Source organism: Brienomyrus brachyistius, chromosome 10, assembly GCF_023856365.1.
Source record: "Brienomyrus brachyistius isolate T26 chromosome 10, BBRACH_0.4, whole genome shotgun sequence".
Lineage (NCBI taxonomy): Eukaryota > Metazoa > Chordata > Actinopteri > Osteoglossiformes > Mormyridae > Brienomyrus > Brienomyrus brachyistius.
In genome coordinates, this window is record NC_064542.1 from 27,299,567 (window position 1) to 27,322,312 (window position 22,746).

General features: G+C 49.2%; 1 protein-coding gene across 6 annotated transcripts; it reads left to right on the forward strand.

The window, feature by feature from the left end:
* The first annotated feature begins 352 nt into the window (after positions 1–352).
* acap1 (ArfGAP with coiled-coil, ankyrin repeat and PH domains 1) lies at positions 353–22,583 on the forward strand. Of its 6 annotated transcripts, none has more exons than XM_049029426.1 (24): positions 353–381; positions 1,024–1,094; positions 5,254–5,311; positions 6,070–6,189; positions 7,234–7,287; positions 8,279–8,337; positions 9,017–9,200; positions 9,308–9,352; positions 9,557–9,652; positions 11,473–11,547; positions 11,665–11,777; positions 13,506–13,557; positions 13,651–13,751; positions 13,932–14,043; positions 14,289–14,488; positions 15,092–15,161; positions 15,750–15,844; positions 16,725–16,924; positions 17,137–17,187; positions 17,758–17,930; positions 18,238–18,347; positions 19,279–19,389; positions 19,503–19,564; positions 21,346–22,583. In XM_049029426.1, exons 2-24 carry the CDS (start codon positions 1,042–1,044, stop codon positions 21,444–21,446), a joined length of 2,295 nt encoding a protein of 764 aa, XP_048885383.1. In that variant the 5' UTR covers positions 353–381; positions 1,024–1,041; the 3' UTR covers positions 21,447–22,583. The 6 variants fall into 6 exon arrangements, with proteins under 6 accessions (XP_048885383.1, XP_048885382.1, XP_048885381.1 ...); XM_049029425.1 differs by lacking the exon at positions 353–381 and adding an exon at positions 388–697; XM_049029424.1 differs by lacking the exon at positions 353–381 and having other exon boundaries at positions 388–1,094.
* The last annotated feature ends 163 nt before the right edge of the window (positions 22,584–22,746 follow it).

Sequence of the window (22,746 nt, forward strand, 5' to 3'; positions counted from 1 at the left end):
ACTTTAGATCCTGCCTCTGGGGACGCTGGGCGGTCGAGAAGTCTATAAAGGCATGACTTTAGACAGACTGGCATAATCAATAGCGGGTGTGCGGCTTTGTAGCCTATAATAGTCGATTATTGATATTCTGAACGAATAAACTAAGGGGAAATAACGATGCATATAACAAAATTGTTGAAATCTTTAAAGGAACATGTAGAGTTCACATTATCGTCCGGCGAAGCAACAAACTTCTTCTTTACTTGAGTTTCGTAAAGCAGTGTGTTTCTTTTAGTAATTAGTTGAGTTTACAACACTGTTTCTACCCCCTCATCATAGATCGACTAGTCGAACACGATTGTACACACCCGGAAACAGTGCGCGGAGGGAGGGTGGAAAGAGGTGAGCCAAGGGGAGGAAGGAAGAAAACTTTGTTTTACTGACAACTTCGCCCCCAGAGACGCATCAAGGGACATGTTTATTTTCAGTGTTACTCATCTTCGTTTCTGTGTAACTTCTTACATTTAATTGGGATACATGCCTCTTTGGATCAAGACTGTTCGTAAAGCGCAGCGACTCTTTGCGCCGGTTTTTCTTGTTGAGGACTCGAACGACAGCAAAGACATCAGGACTTGGACGATTGAAAAAAGCCCCTAAAAGCCATCAGTGTCTGATCATGAAGTGTGCTGAAATCTGCTAGTTGTATTTTGTTAGTAAGGTGAATCGGAAGTTTTTCTCCGTAGTCGATACTACTATTTTTTTCCGAAGTTAATCATTACTTTCGAACATAACTTTAAGTAAATGCATAATACCCTCTTTCACTCGGCACTATTCGGATATAATTATATTGCTCGATATCTTTCTCTTTTGGTAAAAGCACTGTACGAACAAAGCATCATAAATATGTAAAACAGATGTTTTTTGAGAAGTGTTCCTCCCACTGTGAATCAGACAAAGTGTAATACGGGATATATGCAAGCGCCGCCTGAGATTATTTTAAATTATTTTATATGCTATTGTCACCATTATAATTTTTATAACCAGTGACAGTTCAGCTCAAGAATGACCGTCAAACTGGATTTTGAGGAATGCCTTAAGGACTCCCCCCGGTTCAGGTAGGTAATTGCCTTGAAATTGATTTCTGGATTTTTTTTTTTTTGCGATTTATTAAGATTTTGTTACTTTCTGCCTCGTGTAGACAGGTGTTTTCTGCAAGTTCCTTGTACGATGCGTGTTTGTCACAGGCATAAAGGACTGTGATGTAACCTTTGCGTAATTAATTTAATCTACTCTAAGCAAAACTTGTTTTTTTATATTGGGGGGGAAAATAGTGACAGTTGTGGATGGCGGTTTGATCACGGAAGCGATAAGTATATGATGGATGGCATGGCGTTTAACGCTGCATGCATGTTTTACGTAATAACCGTTCATTAAATGTTAGGTCACTTAAAACGCATGTTTGACTGGATACAAGGCGCGTGACCCTTAGGTGCAGACAGTATTACTGTGCTGCGCTCAAATGCCTCTTCTTTTCCTTTATAACTCCATCCTGTTGAGTAACTCGTGGAGCTGAACATCTTCATTGTAACCGGAAACGTTCATCGGAGCCAATGCGCTATATTTAAGCTTAGGTGCAAGGGGTGGCGGGTTGGCAGGGTGGGGGAGGGGGTTGTGTAAGGCATAATGCGCATCTAACCTTAGCGTACACTCCCTGAAGGTAACAAGTGACAAAGCGTCTTTCATTTTTACAATTCCGGTTCAAATCTTTTTAAAATTGGTGTTTGGGGGGGGGTCGTTTTCTTTTTGCACAGTTCTCATTAAAAAAAATAGTCAGCGAACTGAAATCGGTTTTAGTTAATTAGCTTTTTTTTCGGGTGCCTCAGTGAGGTCGGTGCTGCTTTGAGTGTGGCTCCATATAGACACACAGCTGGAAGGCAGTTGGCAACAGATGGGAACGTCCTCTTTATCTCTCTCTCTCTCCCTCCCTCTGTATTTTCTCTCATTTATTCTGATAGGTGATGTTCACCATCAGGCTAAGAATGCTTTGCATGGGGGTGGGGGGTGCAGCTCCTGGGACAGGGTATTCAAAACAAAATACAGGCCAAAGAACCAAGAAAGGAATAAAGTGATGGATCAGCGAATCAGGACCGGGCCAGAGGACAGGGTGCTGCTGGAAATTGCTGCCTCTGGTTGCTAGGTTACGAGTGGAGGAGAAGGGGGGGGGGGGGGTTGACGGGGGAACAGGAAGTGAGGGCGTGTGATATTGAGGCGATAAACAGGAGGCAGGAAGTGTCCTTTGGGGGTGGATTGTTACAGAAATGCAGTGTCTCTCTCTTTGCGTTCAGAGGCTTTCTGTCCGGCCCAACCTGCATGCACAGTTACAGTCAGCGAGGTGGGGGGGGGGGGGGGGGGGGTCTCTGAGGAGTCCCTGGATGCCCCTCAGAGTTGGATAGGCAGCCAGCGTCACCTTTTGTCACTCTATCCTCTGAGGCCAAACCTTGGAAGGCCCACGCCGAGCTGCCTTGCACGGCAACTTAAGTCCATTTGAATTTAATTCCCCCCTCCTTCTCCCTGCCACAATTTGACCTGCAACCATGCTGTGACCAAAACAAAGTCTTGTTCTCCTGTCCTGCTGGCCTTCATCGGCCCTGTCTCTCAAACTCCCTCTTTCTCGCCCTCGCTCTGTTTCACTCCTCAGAACGTACCGGAAACCGCACACTTGCATGCTAAGAACCTCATGAGAGAGAGAGAGAGACACACAGGCAAGCTGACTCACTCACTGAGACACTCTGACTTCCCATCAACTGACCCCACAACAGGCACATGCCAATCAGATGCAGGACGACGCCCAAGAAAAAAAAAAAAAACCTTCGGCACACTTAGCAGTGTCACACCCCTTGCTTGTTCCCCCCTCTACTAGACTGTCACCACTCCATGCTCCCTGACGCTTTTGGGTGATTGAATATCTTACTGGGTTCTTGCTTTGTTAGAATTCGTCGTGTCGCTCCTTCTCCCATTACTGCTTACACTCGTAACCTAGACGCTCTTTGGAAGCTCAGCCTAGCTGCACTTATGCCTGGCCGACTCCCTTACAATCACATATGTTTGTAATGTGCTATTTGCCAAACTTGCACTTTGCTTTGGGCAAAAGCATCTGCTAAGTGAAAGTAAATGTTTCCCCCAATCAGTGGTGGAGATTTCAGGTCCAGAGAGTATAAATCCAGACCAGGATTTTGTTTCGACCAACCAGTTGTGTACTCTGTGACTGTGACTGTTTATGCTCAACTGGTTGGTTGAAACAAAATCCTGGTCTGGATTTGTACTTTCTGGACCGGAAATCTTCACCTCTGCCCCCAATGACCTTCGTTGCTGAAACTGAGGGTGGACAGGAAGGGCCCTTGAATACTTTGTTGCAAACCAGACCTAAACAGAATCGGATCCTTAAGCATTTTTGTTTAAGAAAAAAAATGCAGACCACACTGATGTAAAGGCTTTGGGAAAGTTCTCACAAGATGGCGACCATTAACGTGCGTGTCGGTTTTTTCTCAAAAGATGTTGCGGGCAGATAAATTATGCTTATCTGGGGAAACTTTATTACAATCTCACATAAAAAGCTTTGCATGCGTCTGGTGAGTTTTGTAAAACAGTTGCAGGTTTATTAGTTAAACAACAAAGTATGTTTGTCTGGGAAAAGTTTTGTTTTTGTTGAAAAAGTTTTTCATTGTTTCCTCAATAGAAGCTTGATTCCAAAAAGCTTTGATTTATGAAAAGCAGAGTCTGGTGCAGATGTCACCCTTTTGAATTCGTCATGCTGTGTGAGATTTCCCCGCCTGGCTCACACCGCTACGGGCCCCTCAGTACCGCTCATGGAGTATCCTAGGCGAGCATCAGCACCTGCGGTTTGCACAGGGGGCGTCCCCTCAGAAGACGGTGGCCCTTGCAGTCACCCATGTTGCCTGATGGGTTGACCGGCAGTGCTGGATGTGCAGAAGTGTGGAGGCATCTTATAACTTTTACTAGAAATCTTGCGATTTATTTATTTACCAGTTTGTATAACAATCCCCCCATCCTGGGTTGTTCCCTGCCTCGTGCCCATTGATTCCGGGATAGGCTCCGGACCCCCCGCGACCCAGTAGGATAAGCGGTTTGGAAAATGGATGGATGGATGGATGGATGGATGGATGGATGGATGGATGGATATACAGAGTTTTATCTGACTCCGATCACCGTACTAATGTTCAGCTTTGGGAAAAAATTGAGACCACAGCACAGTTTTTTGTTTCACTCTTTTCTCAATTGATGGATGTGCATCTCTGAATAATATAAATACATATATAATAGTTTTTTTTTGCAAACTGCAGTCTGGTTCTTCCCTGCTTCTCATTGATGAAGGGCTTCTTCCTTGTTTTATGGGGCTTCAGTCCTGCTTCTAGGACCCGGTTTATGAATTGAATTATGAATTTGTGGAAACGACGTCAAGTAGCGCGTCAAACTTGGCGACGCATCTTAAAGACCGACGTTTTCGCGAGGTCAAGTTCGCGTTCCAGCTACACTGAAAAATTAAACGCTTATCAAAAATGTTAACTTGGCCAGTGCACACCTTAACATTAGCCATTTATCTATACGCAGTTAGCTACCAAACACGTTAGCCACATGTTATCATTAAGGTAGTGGATAGGCGCAATGGCTAATGATAAAATAATATAGTTAATTTTGAGAACAAGGCAAAAACGTGGTAAACGTCCAGTCATAATTAAAATATAAATATATAAATATATATATATATATATCGTCGTATACCGTGAAACCGATATATCTTTGAAAATACCGTGATAGAAATTTTTGGTCATTCCGCCCAGCTTGACTTTAGGTCATCCTCTGATTCATGAGAAACTGCCAAATTAGCTGACAGTCATCACTGCCATTAGAAAGTCGCTTCTGCCCTCTGTCTGGCTGGTTTCTGGTCATTCCCAGTGTCTCCTGCTTCACTGTATTCTTGTACTACTGTCTTGGGAACTTTGAGCCTGGAAGCAGCCTGCCGCTCAGGGTGACCTTCTGCCAACAGAACCAGGACTAAACCAGGATTTAAAAATGCAGATTTGTTTAAAAATATAGAGTGGTCTCTTCATGCTTTCCACAGCTGCATAGCGACAATCCAGTTCTTGCCATGACTTACGCCATGGAAGCTGACATGGCGCTAAACTTTCAGCTGCCTGCCTACCTGTGTGTAAATAATGATGCTTCCCGATGTGACCCAGCCTTTGTCCCCCACAGAGCTGCCATCGAGGGGGTGGAGGGAGACATCAGCGAGTTGGAGACTCGATTAGAGAAGGTGGGAACACGAATCACTCCGTTACCACCGAAAGCGAGTGATTTTCACACAATGCCAAGAGACCCAAGGATTCTTTATTGTAACTTTTGCTTTGTGTTTTTGAGCATTTGCGCGTTGCCGCCCATCTTGCCTTCCAATGCTTCACCGCATGATTATGTTAACTGAAGCCACATCGCCGAAGCGTTTAGAGCAATAGGAACCCTGTGCGTGCACAGGAAGGGGAGGTCGTCCGATTGTCCTGAAACCTTTACACATCCTCTTCCTCTGAAGTTTCTGTTTGAAGAGAGGAGATGTGTGATTAGTTCTGATATGGTTTGTGGAGGAACTGGATCGAGTTACCTGAAATAAAAGAGGAATTGCCTTCTTAGAATGTCTGAGTGTGATTCTCCATCACGTGTCTGCTGGCTGATCATAGCTGTTTTCCATCCTCTTTTCGTTTTGATTTCCAAGGCACATATTTAGCTTTCATGGGACAGTTGGCTTGGCACCATTGCATGTCCAATACATCAGTCATAATTTGTTGGTTGTGTTTGCTGTGACACGCACGTTTAGCTTTTTAATTGGTCAGCGTGCGTGTCATCCTGTCTTGAATCGCCCGCCTGATCTTCATCTCCTCTCCTGCGCTCCTGGACATTCCGTTCCGCAGGCCTGGCACTCTGTGTTCTGTCTCCATGGCGACGCTTGGCCTACCCTGTAACTTTTAATTCTGTTGCCGGCGCCGTTTCTGGGCGCCTCCTCACCTGTTCTGTGTCCCTCAGCTGGTGAAGCAGTGTCACTCCATGCTGGAGGCTGAAAGAGCGTACTGTCAGAGCAGCAGGAGCTTCATCGCGGGCCTGGCGGACCTGGGCCTGCATTTCTCTGGGGACAGCATGATTGCGGTGAGACTCGGGGGGGAAAAGGCTTTTTCACTGATCTGGGGACAGTGTGATCATGCTGAGACTCGGGGAAGGGGGCCGTTTCACTGATCTGGGGACAGCATGCTTGCGGTGACACTCAGGGAAAAGGCTGTTTCACTGATCTGGGGACAGCATGATTGTGGTGAGACTCAGGGAAAAGGCTGTTTCACTGATCTGGTGACAGCATGCTTGCGGTGACACTCAGGGAAAAGACTGTTTCACTCATCTGGGGACAGCATGCTTGCGGTGACACTCAGGGAAAAGGCTGTTTCACTGATCTGGGGACAGCATGATTGCGGTGACACTCAGGGAAAAGGCTGTTTTCACTGATCTGGGGACAGCATGCTTGCGGTGACACTCAGGGAAAAGGCTGTTTCACTGATCTGGGGACAGCATGATTGCGGTGACACTCAGGGAAAAGACTGTTTCACTGATCTGGGGACAGCATGCTTGCGGTGACACTCAGGGAAAAGGCTGTTTCACTGATCTGGGGACAGCATGCTTGCGGTGACACTCAGGGAAAAGGCTGTTTCACTGATCTGGGGACAGCATGCTTGCGGTGACACTCAGGGAAAAGGCTGTTTTCACTGATCTGGGGACAGCATGATTGCGGTGACACTCAGGGAAAAGGCTGTTTCATTGATCTGGGGACAGCATAATTGCAATGGGATTTTGGGAAAGGGGCTGTTTCACTGATCTGGGGACAGCATGGTTGCAGTGGGACTCAGCAGAAGGGGGCTGTTTCACTGATCTGGGGACAGCATGGTTGCAGTGGGACTCAGCAGAAGGGGGCTGTTTCACTGATCTGGGGACAGCATGGTGGGGGTTGACCTCGAGGAAAGACAAGGGGCCGATACAGAGGGGATGTGGATGTGTGTGGATTCCCTCGGGACGACCGGGGATGGTGCTCATCTTGGTGAGGATGTTTCACCGACCTTCTCTCCTTCTCCGACCTTCTCTCCTTCTCCGACCTTCCCTCCTTCTCCGACCTTCTCTCCTTCTCCGACCTTCTCTCCTTCTCCTCAGGACTGCCTGAATAAGTTCTCCAACAAGCTGTCCATCATCCTGGAGGCCCAGTCGGTGAGAGATGCTCTCCAGCTGTCGCCTTCATCCTCCTTCCTGTGTCCAGGCTGTTCTCTCCTCCTTATCCCTAACCACCCTGACGCAGCGTGACAGATCGTTACCCTCGTCCCTCCCTGCCCCAGCTCCGCCCTCCGTTACTGACGTTGTATCTCCTGGTTTGATCTAAGTTGGTCTGACATGATGGTAACTGCAGTATTAAATGTTTACTTGCTAGCAACAGCATTCACCAGAATTTGGTAAGAATTCGCAATAAAATGGTTCCCTTCTAATGACACAAACTATCACTGATGTTTATTGATATCATCTCTTGTATGAGGAAGAGATGAATTACTTTAACTCCTTATCTCAAATTGGCCCGCTAATGTTTCTCAGGGGGCTTGCCCCCCCCCACCCCCACCCCCGGCCAGTGAGGTCTGACTCCTGCTCAGTGATGTAGTGGGCAGATGGCAGGAGAGTTTGCAGAGCAGGCAGATTTAGCAGGAAAAATGGGGCCTTGAACCCCGGAAAGTATTTGTCAGTTACCACAGCTACGCAACGACCAGAGGCAGATTAATATCAGCCCCCCCACCCCATCCTGGGTTAGCTTGTTAGCTAAATCGGCAGCACCTTAGTGTCTGTGCTGATGTCAGCCTTGGAGCCCCAGGCAGGTTAATTCACACCTACCGAGGACGCCGTTAGTGGGTGGAAGATGGATGGATTTGGGGATGGATGGATGGATGGATGGATGTATGGAGGCAGCTAACAGATAAAGCATACAAGCAGATATTGTGAGACATCTTCTCTGCTGGCCTAATTGCCACTATTAGAATCTGTGTTCCTTTTTAGTCATTGTACGGATGCTGGAATTTTCTGCTCAGTCTATATTTAAACCTCCATATCTCTGCCATTCTTTGGTTGCCCTTATCTCTGTGCGGTTGCAGTTAGAGTTGCAGCAAGCAAACGAAATGAAAATAAATGTGCCCCCCGCCCCCCCCCCCCCCCCCAACAGGAGGTGATTGAGACGACGCAGAAGTCCGTGAAGCTGAAGCTGCAGAGCTTCGTGAAGGAGTGAGTGTGAGCTTTTGTGCATCATTCATTAACCCATTTACAGCAGGTGTGTGGGGCGCGATATTCATTTCACATTGGAAAAACACATGTAGTTAAATTAATAATGATCGCCATGCCTTCCACAGAATTGAGGCCTTGCAGCCAGTTGCTACTCATTGTTCCTCTTTACTTCAGAAGCAAATGTAGTGACTCAAAAGAATCTTCATTGTAGACAGTGACTGGATAAAAATTTCACCGTAGACACAGTGATTAGCCATGCAGACAGCAGCTGGAGCGAAACCTCAGCACTGACACACTGATTGGCTGGAGATCAGTTTTAAACATCACCATAGAAACCAGTCTGTCTGCTCGGCGGGCCCTGGGGTGACCGTACTTCTGGTAATGGCAAGACCGGTCTTGCGAACTTGTCTTTCAAGAACGAACTTGTGACGCAATGAATTATGGGATTGGTCTCGTTCTGCCAGGATGCAACCGATGCATCCTTGATATCTGGGGTGGAGCAAGACGAACATCCAGGGATCTTTACCCTCCCTGTGTATTTGTGTTCCTAGTTTTGGACCTGATCTTTGGCAGTGGAAGATAACGTAAGACGGGTACGCAAGTACAGTCAAGTATGCATATTGAGATTCACCCCCTGACTCTCAGTCCCCCGTGTCTCTGTCCTCCATCGCCCTCACAGGGATGTGAAGAAGTTCAAGGACGTGAGGAAGGAGTTTGAGCGCAGCAGCGAGAGCCTGGAAGCGGCGCTGGCGAGGAACGCCCAAGCGCCCCGGGGGAAGCAGCACGAGGTGGAGGAGGCGAGCGGCGCTCTGCTGGGGGCCCGCAAGGCCTTCCGCAGTGAGGCGCTGGACTACGTGCTGCAGGTGGGGGACATCGTGGGAGGAGACGATTCACTGACCGCTGTATCTGGAGAATTCAGCTAACTTTAATCACAACTCCCCCCCCCCCCCGCCGTAAAATCTGCCCTTAGATCAATGTCATCGAGTCCAAGAAGAAGACTGACCTCCTCATGGTGGTAAGTCTGACCATCCCAGTATAAGATCCTTTAGACCCTACACCTGCTGGACTGTTTCCTGTAGAGAGCCGTGGTTTGTCTGTGTTTTGGAGGGAGGGAGAGTAGGAATCTTGTGTGGGAGGGGTTTATATAACATGTCTTTCTGATGCCTTTGCATTGTGAGTAACTGTGTGTGTGTGTGTGGTGTGTGTTTGACACTTTCAGATGCTCTCTCTGATGGATGCCCAAGCCCAGTTCTTCCAGCAAGGCCATCAAACTCTCTCTGAGCTGGAGGGTTATCGAAAGAGCCTCAGTGACCAGGTAAGTGTGTGTGTGTGTGTGTGTGTGTGTGTGTGTGTGTGTGGGTGGCTGGGTGGGGGAGAGGGGGTGGAGGAGTCTGGAGAGGTCATGACCGTCTCAGTCTGAGAGAGGCGTGTCCAAAGGACATGTCTAAAAGTGGGTGTGTCCCGAAGTGGGTGTGTCCCGAAGTGGGTGTGTCCTGAAGCGGGTGTGTCCTGAAGCGGGTGTGTCCTGAAGTGGGTGTGTCCTGAAGCGGGTGTGTCCAGGAGGAAATGTTGAAAGGAGGTCTGGATAGAGGACGGAGTCAGACTGGGACTCAGTTCCTGAGTGGAGGACATGGGGAGGCAAGAAAGATGGTTTACCGGCTGGAGTGGGTTTCTTGTTACTGCCCCCCCCCAAATAAATAAATCTAAATAAATGGCCAGTTAGCTGAGTCACAAGATGGTGGCCAGCTATCTGGTTAGCAGAACACGTCACTTTAGCATCCCCTCTCTTTAATATTTAGTGTCCCAAACCTCATGAGTCCCACCATAAATGATGTGTCTGGTAAGGCTGGATAGACCGTCCTGCATATAATCCAACATATACAGCACGTGTGCAGACTCACCCCATCCCCGCACCCACCAGGACCAGCCCACTGTCGTGGTGGAGGACTTACGATACTGTCTGTTAGAGGTTGTGACTGGAGATCTGGAGAGGGGAGACGTTTGGCCTGCTGTGGAGAAGAAACAGTGGAAACTGTCCAGTTGTTTTCACTCAAAAGGCTGATGAAATTTTATGCAGCAGAACATGAAAGTCAGGTCCCCCCCCCCCCCCCCCCCCACTCTCACCCGGTTCCGTATGGCAGTCGCCGGAGCTGCTTGGGGGTGGCTGGTGCTTTGGCCGGAGGCCCCCAGTGTTCCCGTGGAAGAGCATCACGTGAGGAAGCTTCGCTGACCTGCCATGTGTCTCTTTTGGAAGCTTCCTGAGTCCCACGGTTTGCCGTCTTGATCCGGCAGTGGACATGATTTGTGTCAGTGACCTTGGTTACAGAGAGGAGCTTGATTCCTTTCTGATGCTTCTTGGGTTCTTGTGGTCACCCTTTGCCCCACATGGGGCAGTTTTCCACCCACTTGCTTTTCAGCAGGAGTCGGCCCTCAGGTCACATGGCCGAACCCATCGCGAGGTCGCCGTAGCACTGAGGCGTAGCGTCATCTCTGAAGTACCCCAGAAGCCCTATAGGTGGCAGTGTAGAGCAGTGCCTTGCAGTCTCCCCCCCCACCCTGTTTTGGCCCGGCCCGATGGTAGTGTACGAGGGTGAATCGAGTCCGGAAACAAAACTACCTTGGCCACTTCGACAGGAAACCTCAACATGCGGCGGTAAACGGCCTTGACAGGAAATGGCGAAAGAAGCCAGAAAATAACGCTGAACGAGGGAGGGGGGGGGGGGGGGCACCAGGCCCTGATAAACCTGCAGGACTATCTTCAAGTCAGCAGATTAAATGGGAGGGGGTCCGCTCCCTGCGTCCTGTTTCTCTCTGGGATGTCCTGGCAGATACTGTGTTGTACCTGAACCTTGTGTTGCACTGCCAGCCCCTCCTCCCGCCCCCACAGCTCCCTGGTTAATCTTCCCTTGTCCTCCATGCTTCAGTCTGTCACTGGCGTGCGGCCAGGAAGCCAGAGAAGCAGTGAGACGATGCTTATCTCTGCAGACTGTGCACGGCAGGGCCAGCGCCGGCTTTCCCCCCCTATCTCTTCTCGGCTCCTTTTCTCAGCCTGTTTTTCACATTTTTTTTCCCCACTCGCTAACGCACTTGGTTCCATCACACCTGCGTTCCCATAATGCACCTTTCCTCTGGCAGCACATTCAGCTGGTCCTGAATTCTGCGCGAGAGAAGAGGGACATGGAGCAGAGGCACGTCGCCATCAAAACCAAGGTGGGCTTCCTCCCCGGGGTGGGGGGTGTGGAAATTCCATGGTCCAGCCGGCGGATAACCCCCCCCAGCCTCATCTCAGCTGAGTGGTGACCCGCCTGTCCCTTCGCCCGCCCACAGGACGTGTCATACGATGACTCCGTCGCTGACTTCAGCCCGGACGCTGCCAGTGGGATCGTCATGGAGGGCTACCTCTACAAGAGGGCCAGTAACGCCTTCAAAACCTGGAGCAGGTCCTGCCCGATGACCCAGGCTCTTCCCTGCTGAGGACTTCCTTCTCTGGCTCTCTCTAGCTTTCAGCCATGTTTGTAGTTTTTGTTCAGCTTTTTCTTGAGGTTTCGCCGAAGTGAAGCAAAGTCACTTTATTGTCGTTTCACAGACCAGAAACAAAATGTCATTTATGTGGAGCATCAGACAGCTAGAACAAAGAACAATTAAACAGGAAACACCTAACGATAAATACGTCATTAAAAAAAGCAAAACAACGACCCGCAAAAGTACACAAGAATGACTCCTTTCAATAGTACAAGTAAACGGTAGGTGGTAGCCAGTGCATACAGACAACAGATATACATATAAGCTGAATATGTATTATATAGACCAGCCTCTCCCCAGGTTATGATGGGGTTACTTTCCGATAAATCGTAAGGCGAAAATATCGTAAGGCGAAAATATCGTAAGGCGAAAATATCGTAAGGCGAAAATATCGTAAGGCGAAAATACTAGTCAATACAGTGCACCGAACCTAACAATGTACCTCATGTAATTTATTGAATGATGTATTGAAGTCGAAATACCGTAATATGGCCTATCGTAACCTGGGGAGTGTCTGTATCGTGCCATCCTTTGGGGATCGATAAAGTCCACCTCAGTCTTAATTGGTGCGTGTCTCTGTACTGAGTATAATTCATGGATACGCACTTCAACAGAGAGCGTCGCGCCACAAAATGAATTATTTGCAGAGTAATTCAAAGAAAAAGAATATGCATTTGTCCCTTTGTGGTCAAAAATGTGCATGTTTTTCCCACCACTATATGTAAAAAGCCCCCCCCCTCGAGATGTATACACCCCTGCGTCAAACTCTGGAAACGGAACTGAAATACAGTAAAAATACAGTACATCTAAATCACCGTTACCAGTGAACTGACCTGCCACAAACGAAACAGTGGCGTTTTAGCGTTTGTTCCTTTGACGGCTACTGCAGTGCAGTGTTCGTCTAAATGATGAGATGCCTTTTGTCCGTCCTGTTCCAGTGGCACAAATTTGCCAAACAAGTTAAAAGCTATAGATAGATAAAACTTATCTTTCAAGTTCTCGCTCTATTGTAAACTAATATCAGTATAACTAACAATCGACAAACAAAATAATCCATCCATCTTCCCTCTGCTGATCCTTGTCAGGCCAAAAATATTAAATATGCAACTACAAATATGTATGAATGCTGATGAGTTCGCTAGAATGGGCAGCCATTCCAGCCATGTGCTTCCCAGCTATTAATGCCCCCCCCCCCCCCCCAAACCTTTCGCCAGCTGTTACATATTGGACAGCAGTGGGGGCGGTGTGTCCCTCCCCCAAAATGACAGCCTGCCTGCCTCTGTCTCTGTCTCTCTGCCTCTCCCTCTGCTTTCATTCATTTCTGTACCAGTCTGTGGACATTCATGGAGGCAAAATGTATGTAAATTATATGTTTTGAGCGCACATATATTATCTTTGGCAGGAGTTATGGAAACAGAGTACGAATGGCATATCATTATGTGTTTAAGTGACACATGACGTTGTTATTTACTTATGAGTCACAGATGATCAGTTTCTGGACAGAAATGGGTTTTTCTGTGAAAGCTTTGAGGCGTTTCCCCTCCCTGGTCTAAGCCTCCCGCTCTGTTAGGCGGCTTGAGGCTTTATGGCTCCAGCTATTGATTCATTGTCTTCTCACCCCCCCCCCCCCCCCATTCACTCTACAGACGGTGGTTCTCCATACAGAAGAATCAGCTTGTTTACCAGAAGAAGTTCTGGGTGGGTAAGGCTGGATAGACCGTCCTGCATATAACCCAACATATACAGCGCGTGTGCAGACTCACCCCATCCCGCCCCCCCGCCCCCCCCCAGGACCAGCCCACTGTCGTGGTGGAGGACTTACGGCTGTGTACGGTGAAGCCATGTCCGGACAATGAGCGCCGGTTCTGTTTCGAGGTCGTTTCCCCATCCAAGTGAGTTGGGTCCAGCTTGTACGCTGCAGGGTTTAATGCTGGTTCCAGTCCAGAACCTCGTCAGCGGCTTGAGCATGTGAGCAGCACTTGATGAAGACGTATCTATCCGTATTAACCTGTCTGTCTGTCTGTCTCTCTGTCTGTCTGTCTGTACATCTATGTGTGTGTGTGTGTGTGTAGGAGCTGCCTACTCCAGGCTGACTCTGAGCAGCATCAGCAGAGCTGGATGAGCGCTGTACAGAACAGCATCGCATCGGCCTTCCAGGACCACAGGGAGGACACGCTCAACCCGGTGAGGCCTGTCACACACACGCACACACACACACACACACGCACGCACGCACACACACACACACGCACGCGCGCGCGCGCGCGCGCGCGCACACACACACACACACACACACACACACACACACACACACACGCACACACACACACACACACACATGTGCACTCCAGCCAGTCGCGGCTGCATTCCAGACAAGCTCCCTCCCCTCCCCCACTCCCTGTACTCTACCCCCTCCTCCTCTCTCACAGAGGGGGCTGGAGCGGACCCGGTCCGTGTCAGCTGGCAGCGGGGTGGGGTCGGAGCAGCCCAACGCGGGACGGGAGGCGCTGGAGGAGGTGCAGAAGATTTCAGGCAACGGACAGTGCTGTGACTGTGGGGAGCCGGGCCCCGACTGGGCCTCCATTAACCTGGGCATCACCCTCTGCATCGTCTGCTCAGGCATTCATAGGTAACCCCCCCACAACAGCTCAACATTCCTATTTGGCAAGCACACACATTTAGCCCCGCCCCCTAGCAAGTAGCGGCTGCTCTGATTAGTCTGCACATACATGTGTAGCCCAGCCACCCCAGCGCCTGCTGTCAGTTCTGATTGGTCAGTACATACACACATAGCCCCGCCCCAAGTGATTGCCGAATGTAATAATTGTTCAGTGAATATATACATAACTCCCCACTTACAATAATACATCCCCCATACATCATCTTTACTCATATATTGCACCATATACAGTTACCATTTATACACACAGAGTGGAATATATTGAATTGTACTGAATTGAATTTAATTCCTGCATTGTCATTGTACAAAGGACAATGAGATTCAATGTTCGACTCCTCCATAGAAAATGATTTAAAAAAATTACATTATACAGTATGTAGACATAAATACAGTTTGTGTGTGTGTATATGTATGCATATATATGTATGTGTAATATATACATATATATATATAGAGAGAGAGAGAGAGATCCGTCAATGCATTCACACTTCTCCATTCAGTATAAATGTAATTCAGTACAGCTTGATTATTTTCTCCCCTCCTGGCCGACAGGAGTCTGGGCGTCCATTTCTCCAAAGTCCGCTCTCTTACCTTGGACTCCTGGGAGCCCGAGCTGGTCAGGGTAAGTGGGTCACTTACACAAACACGTGTGATTTTTTTTTTATGGCCGAAACATTAGTCAGACAGTTATATCACACCCAGGTGCCAGGAGTTTTCAGGCCGTTATGAAACGTCACATGGGTTCAGAGTGTAAAGGATTTACTGGAATTTACAGGGCTTTTCGGGGATTTTATCCAGTTATGAAAGTGTGTGCCAACCAGAGCTTAATGTTATTAAGTTATTAAGGTTATACTTCCATTATTATTAGGTAAAAACAGGGGTACGATGCTGGATTTGTCATATTTCCGTTAAATCAGTCCTCTTCTCTCTCTAACGCACCTAAAGCCAGAGTTTCAGTGATTTCCCCAGAGTTTTCTGTTGGGCTCAGTCAGCCTGATTGGTTTTTAGTGGGTTTCCCCACAGACAGTAGCCATCTGATTGGTTTTTAGTGGGTTTCCCCACAGACAGTAGCCATCTGATTGGTTTTTGGTGAGTTTCCCCACAGACAGTAGCCATCTGATTGGTTTTTGGTGAGTTTCCCCACAAACAGTAGCCATCTGATTGGTTTTTAGTGGCTGTCCTAACTGTGACCCTCTGTACTCTCTGTCAGTTAATGTGTGAGCTGGGAAACACGGCCATCAACAGAATCTACGAGGCACGCATCGACGAGATCACCATCAAGAAGCCCCACCCCTCCAGCCCCAGGTGGGCGTCGCCCGGCCATTAGCCTTGCTCTTATTCTTTATGTCCCGCCCTCATTATACGGCTAACAGACCTGGTGTTTTCGTTTTTTTTTTTTGTCAGCTGATTTTAGTTGCTTACACAAGGTGTCTATTTATAAAATGCTTGTGCAGCTGGAAGTTTCATGGGGGAAATTTCTCAAATACAGCACAGAGACCCTGTCCTGAGGCTAAGATAGGGAACCGCTGGGCCTTGGGTCCAGCTCCTTGACCCCACCTCGACCCCCCCCCCCCCCTACCCCGGCTACCCTGCATCCCAGGGATTGCTAGGAATGCCGGAATTGCCCGATTGTTGACTAAGATGTGATGGGATGAACACTTGGACACGCCAGAACACCGGGGCTGTGAACCAACTTCATCTATCTGCAGAGCAGAAACTAAACAGGGGAAAATGGCTCTTCATTTCCCCCTGGTGTTTGGGAGATGGCATTACATGTTGCTTTGATATTTGGGTTTTTTTACCTTGTCTCCAGAAGTTATTTTGAACACAGCTATATTTGTGAAAGTGTCATTTCGATGTCAAACTTCTGTCACCAAAGTTCCCTGATCTATTTTTTGGCGTCCATTTTTTTTTTATCCTGCTCTGCTGTGCACCAGGTAAAATGTGCTGATGTGTCGCTACTGAACACTGTCCTCCGGAAACATGGCACACAGCTACATGGTTCCATGTATTAATTTAATGCCAATTGTAAGCAATTGCAGGTTGTCTTGGCGTGTTGTACCCACATAACTGCAGTATTAATCAATAAACGTGAAAGAATGAAGACATTTTTCACTGTTGATATTTCTGACTTTGGATTCACCTGGCTGTGCGGGTCATCCCTCCTGTCACCGTCCTTATGTAGGCAGGACAAAGAGGCGTGGATCCGATCCAAGTATGTGGAGAAGAAGTTCATCCAGAAGCTTCCGGAGACGGGTCGTGTGGCGCCCCTACGCCGCTCTAGTGCCAGACGCAACCGCACCACCAGCGCCAACCATGAGAGACCTCCCGGACGCCCTCCCCTCAAGCCAAAGCCCAACCGTGCCACCCTGCCACGGCTAACAGGTATGGCTCATGGGCGAACAGGCATGCCTGCGGAAGGCGGAGCGATCTGCTGGGGCAGTTGCATGAACATCAGGGGGATGGTGCCTCAGAGATTGATCGATCACAGCTGCTCACACTGACTGTAAAAATAGAGCCTACAAATCCCAGAGGGCTGTGTGGCCTCGGTCCGTGGTCTGTTAGCTAACCGAAGGAATGTCTTGTGGTTTCCCCAGGGCTGACCTTGAGCGACCTTGGACATAAGAACAGCACAGGCAGTCACAAAGGTGAGGTAGAGTCCTTCGGGGAGGCTGGACTGATGATGTTCAGGTTGCACGTCTGTTATGATTACTCTGTGGTCCCCAAAGGCTGTGAGTGCGATTATAACAGTGTGAGTGGTTACTGAATGAGTGTTTGTGTGTCTGTGTGTGTTTATGGGGATCAAATGTAAAATGTAATGCGATAAACCTGTTTTGATGTTGTGGGGATAATTTTTTTGGTATCCAGAAGGGGAAACTGTAGCTGCAATCAAAAACTAAAAGTGTCAAAAGTCATTTACTGGTGGTTAAGGTGAGGGCTGGGGGGGGGTTAAGGTCGTCGTGTTGGGATTAGAGTTTTCCCCATAAAAATGAATGGAGAGTCCCCACAAAGATTACAAACCTGTGTGTGTGTGTGTGTGTGTGTGTGTGTGTGAGTGAGTCTGTGACATGTCAAGTACACCAGTCTTGTACCCAGTCATGGTCTCCTAATGCAGCAGAATCTTCCAGAAGCCTACCCAAAATGCACTGGGCTTTCCCAGTAGAGTCTGGAGGCATGAGAGTTCGACAGCAGGGTGTCTGATGTGACGGTGTGTGCAGATGAGGAGGAGGAGGAGGACCTGAGCGGCCTGCACCCAGGGGCCCTGCTGTACCGCGCGGCGGCGCTGCAGAACTTCCCTGTCATGGCGGACGCCATCGCTCACGGCGCAGATGTCAACTGGGTGTCCGTGGCGGAGGACAGCAGCACACCTCTCATCCAGGCGGTGACGGCGGTCAGTGTGCAGGGCATCGCACGCATGACTGTGCCTGTGCCTGTGTGTGTGTGTGTGTGTGTGTGTGTGTGTGTGTGTGTGTGTGTGTGTGTGTGTGTGTGTGTGTCTGAGTGGGTATACCTATCCTTACGGGGACACAATGTCCCCATAACGAGATAAATATCCCTTTTTTTCCCCAGGAAACCGGTCCCCATAAGGGAAAACTCTATTTTATGAAAATCAGTGACTGCCATGAAAAAAGTAAAAATGCGTGTGTGTTTGTGTGTGTGTGTGTGTGTTTTAATCCCCTCCGCTCCCTGCTTGACAGAATTCTCTGGCTGCCAGCGAGTTTCTCCTGCAGAACGGAGCCAACGTCAACCAGACCGACTGCAACGGCAGGGGCCCCCTGCACCATGCCACTATCCTGGGCCACACCGGGTACGTGAGACTATCACTGCTAATAGAGCAGTAGGGCATCATGAAGGCCGTCGGGACCTGATCATCAGTCCGGGTGTCGTGTGGGTCATGCGAGGCTCACGCCCGTAACCATGTCGCAGCCCTCTGTCAATTATGGCCATTTTACTGTATTTCTGCTCTTTCTGTTAAGCAGTCAGTACTATGCGAAATACGCAAACAGTGATTAAATCAAAGGCAGAGGGGCTTATTTAGCATCTTGTCACTGTTACGTCCGTATTTCCTTGTCACAGGGTGTTATCCCCGGGCACCATTGATTGACACATACTACTGAAATGTATCACGTTGCTCATAACCTGTTGGCTCAGGATCAAGGACATTTTCAGAAAATTTGTCCATAATCTTGTCTTGTCTCTACATGCCAGTTTGCAAATTGTTGAACATCTGTGAGCGAACAGGTACCTATTGCAAGGCAGTTATAGTCTGGGCTTTGTTTTATTACGCAACGAGTTCATTTAGAGCCTATTGGACAAATGAATGAAAAAGTCACATATTTACAAAGAGGGGAGGCATGGGGGTGCAGTGCTTAGCACTGCCGCCTGACCTCTGGGAGCAGGGCTCCATGTGTGTGGAGTTTGCACGTTCTCCCCCAGTCGTCGTGGGGTTTCCCCCCACAGCCCAAAAACATGCTGAGGCTAATTGGAGTTACCAAACTGCCTGTAGGTGTGAGTGACTGGTGTGTGTGTGTCTGGCGATGGGTTGGTGCCCCCTACCAGGTTGTTCCCTGTCTTGCTCCCATAGGCTCCACACCCCCCCCCCCCCAACCCTGAATAGGTTAAGGGGTTACAAAAGATGAATGCATAAATGGATTACGTGGCTGTATTCAAGGCAAAAACAAGTTTATATAAATAGTGAGAGACCCTCCCCCCTACATGTGACGTCTCGTGTACCGTAGCCTCGTGTGCCTGTTCCTGAAGAGGGGAGCTGACTACAACGCCAAGGACAAGGATGGGAAGGACCCCATCACTATCGGTGTGGAGACCGCGAACGCGGACATCGTTACTCTGTAAGAGCCGTGGGGGTGGAGCTTTAAAAAGAACACGATGGGACGACTGAGGATACATGACCTAAAACTGCCACTCAGGAAAAACTGACCCCATTTCTCTGCGTTTCCCACAGGCTCCGGATCGCCAAGATGAATAAGGAGATGCGGGAGATGGACGGCGCCTTTGGCCAATCAGGTCAACCAGGGGGGCGTGGCTACTCGGGTGGAGGGGGCGGGGCTGGGACGGGGCAGCCAATGAAGGGTTTCCAGGCTCTGAGGAACCAGCTGAGTGGCTGGGCACAGGGGGGGTCCGAGCGAGTCGGCGGGACCTAGGGTGCGTCTGTCCTGCAGGGTGTGGTGGTCTGTACCGTGCGCCAGGACCGGACTGGCGAACGGAAAACCTCCGTCAGGTTTTTCACGGAGACGCAAAAACTCCACCCGGCCAGCCGCTTAACGAGGTTCCTTGGCCTGGGATCCCGTGAAACCCAGAAAAGGGGAGTGACTCCAACGCCTCAGGGCCCCATGCAGCACAGGAACCGCACACCCAGAGGACAAGCAGGCAGCCAGCAGCAGCTGCAAGGAGCCAGATCTGAGCCCTTCTGCACTGAGCTGATGCAGTGTATATGGCAGTGTGTGGTTTCCGGGTGCCTCTCTCTCCACCTGCCCCCCGATGGCCCCCGTTCCATGACCTTGTTTTAATTGTCTCTTGTGGTAAATGTAGAAAGTGCAAACAGCAGCCTTTAAGGCCCAGTGAAACCCAGCGTGTCGCAAAAGGAAGATTTCAATGCTCTTAATTATGCTCATTCTTTTTTTTTTTTGTTGGTTATCTTTGGGTTTTTTTGCTTAGTGTAGCTATATGTGGCCTTTTTTTGTCAGTCATGGCATTGAAAAATAGCTGTACCTTCTGGGCAGAGGGCTTTGTGTAGCCTGTGCTGGGAGCTCGCAGCCTGAGTGCCAGGTGCCCCCTAGAGGCTGAGCTGTGCAATGTCATCTGACACTATTTTATAATCTGGCTCTGATCTGACGACCCCAGAGCTTCCTGTCTGCAGTTTCTCGCTGCTTCTTGTAAGAGACTTGAGGCTGTCCTGGGCTGTGCTGGAGCCAGTCCTGTTCAGGAAGATCCCCCCCCCCACCCCGAGTGTCCGCCGTCGCCATGCTAACAGCCGCGCATTTGCCGCCCCTGACCTCTCTTCCTTGAAGCCTGGCTCCCTCGTCTCCATGGCTCCATCCCCCCCGAGCCCCCCATGTTGCCATGCCGCTCACTGGCATCTGTCTGTCTGTCTGTCTGTCTGTGTCTGTCTCTGGGTCCGACGAGACGCCCCGTCCGTCCCCGCTGCTTGTGCCATCTCTCTCGTGTCCCTCCACGCCGTCCCCCACCCCGTGGAACAGGTAACCGCCCGCTAGCCCTGAGCCACGTCCCAGTCGCAGCCCCTTCCCGGCTGCCGGATCCACTCCAGGTTTTCCCCTCCCCCGGTGGGACTAAGGCCTGCCCCCAGGGGGTGAAATCCGCCAAATCCGCTGTTTTCGAGAGGCCAGATTTGGGGGTGGAGAAGTAGGGGACCTGGAGTGAATCACAGACGCATGCCAAGGGTGTGTGTGTGTGTGTGTGTGTGTGTGTGTGTGTGTCTGCAACCATGCCTGCATGCTGCTCCCTAGGTGTGAACCAAGCTGTCTGCAAGCCAGAGACAGAGAGATATAATCTAGTGCCTGTCATAGTTCTAGTCGGTGTAGCCATTTTGTGTCCAAAGACTGCATGCTCCAGAACACTGGTTTAAGGGGGGTTGGGACAAAACTAGATCAGGGGAGAGTGATATTTTTTTCTTTCCTAAATTATATTTATATTTTTATCTCTGCGTGAGATGATCAACTGTAATATTTAGGAGAGAAGCTGTATCGCTCCCAGAATCTCCCCATCTTTGTCCCTTGTCATTGTTTTCATGTCTCCCTCATCAAATTCTGTGCTCTTGTCTTCCGCAGGGGATGAGACGTATCAGGACATCTTCAGGGACTTTTCCCAAATGGCCTCCAATAACCCAGAGAAGCTGAAGCGGAGAAGTGCTGACATTAAGGCTCCCTGACCACCAGGGGTCACTGTTACATCACTCACTCTCACACGCACCACAGACATGCAGCACGCTGCCTTGCTCACGGCTGGACTGCAGTGCACTGGATTGTGCACTGGCTAAGTAACAGTGCTGCACGTGTCACACACTCACCATCCCCATACATTACAGGAATGTTTCTCTAACGTTTTTACTGGGCTATACTTTTGTATTTATGTCACTAAAGTAACAAAATGTCATGCTGAGTTTTGTAAGATTACAAAGCATCTTTTTCAGTTTATTTCTCATTTGCAGTACATTAGCAGATATTGAAATACGGTACTGGGCTCTATTACAATTTAAACTTGAAAGCTTGATGTAATAGGGTTCGAACTTTACAGCTCTCTTATTCCAATCAACTCCTGCCAAGTTAACGTCAGTTTGATCATAGTGCATAACCACAAATTAATATTTATTTTTGCTTGTGTTGGAAATCTGATGCATTTGTTTACAGAAAGGCCAGGTATGGTGGGTGGGGGGGGGGGGTCACTTGGTTACATGCTGGTCACAGGGCTGGTCTGTGCTGACACGAGTGAGGAGAGAGTTTTCCTGCTGAGCCCATTTCCTTCCGGCTGACTCAGAACCGTCGTATCCGTCTGGCAGAACCGTGCAAATGGGCCCAATCCTTGGTTTTTATTTTCCACTTTCTGCTGTTGTTGTTTTACACTCTTACCGTGGTGCAGCGCAGTAGGTGACCACGTGGGTCGCGACTGAACGTCTCTGAGAGATTTAGAGGTTCTCCCTCACAGCTGCCAGCGACCCGAACATTACGAGTCAGAGGCACAGTGGCGGAGGGGAGCTGACGGGTGGCGGGGGGGAGGGTCACAGTGATATTATCAGTCCCAGACAGACAGGCGCCTTCCCAGCACGGTTGTCTTGTCCTCTGGCACAGCAAAAATGTCAAATGCGTATCCGGGGGAGACGGTCCTGTCGAGGTGACCCTGATATCCCATGATATCCCATGAAACAGTCACCGGGAAAGTTCTACGTTTAACATGAAAAATAATGTGTATCATGTATTTTGTTTCGTATTTGTATGCTGAACATTTTTTATTGTCATTTATAAAAGCCATGTGAAGTTGAGTTCATTAATAAAATGTAAGGAATGACGCAGCCCAGTCTGAAGCATCTTTACGTTTCAGAGGTGACTCACAAATCAGCGCCGTCAACGGTGCCAGCTTGACCTTTCACCTCCCTGCCGCGCGCACACACACACACATACGCACACACACACACATACGCACACACACACACACCCGCACGCACGCACACACAC

Coding starts and splice junctions, on each gene's coding strand:
- acap1 (XM_049029426.1), top strand. CDS start 1,042: ATGACCGTCAAACTGGATTTTGAGGAATGCCTTAAGGACTCCCCCCGG. Junction 8,338..9,016: donor CTGCAGAGCTTCGTGAAGGA/GTGAGTGTGAGC, acceptor TCGCCCTCACAG/GGATGTGAAGAAGTTCAAGG. Junction 11,548..11,664: donor ACGTCGCCATCAAAACCAAG/GTGGGCTTCCTC, acceptor GCCCGCCCACAG/GACGTGTCATACGATGACTC.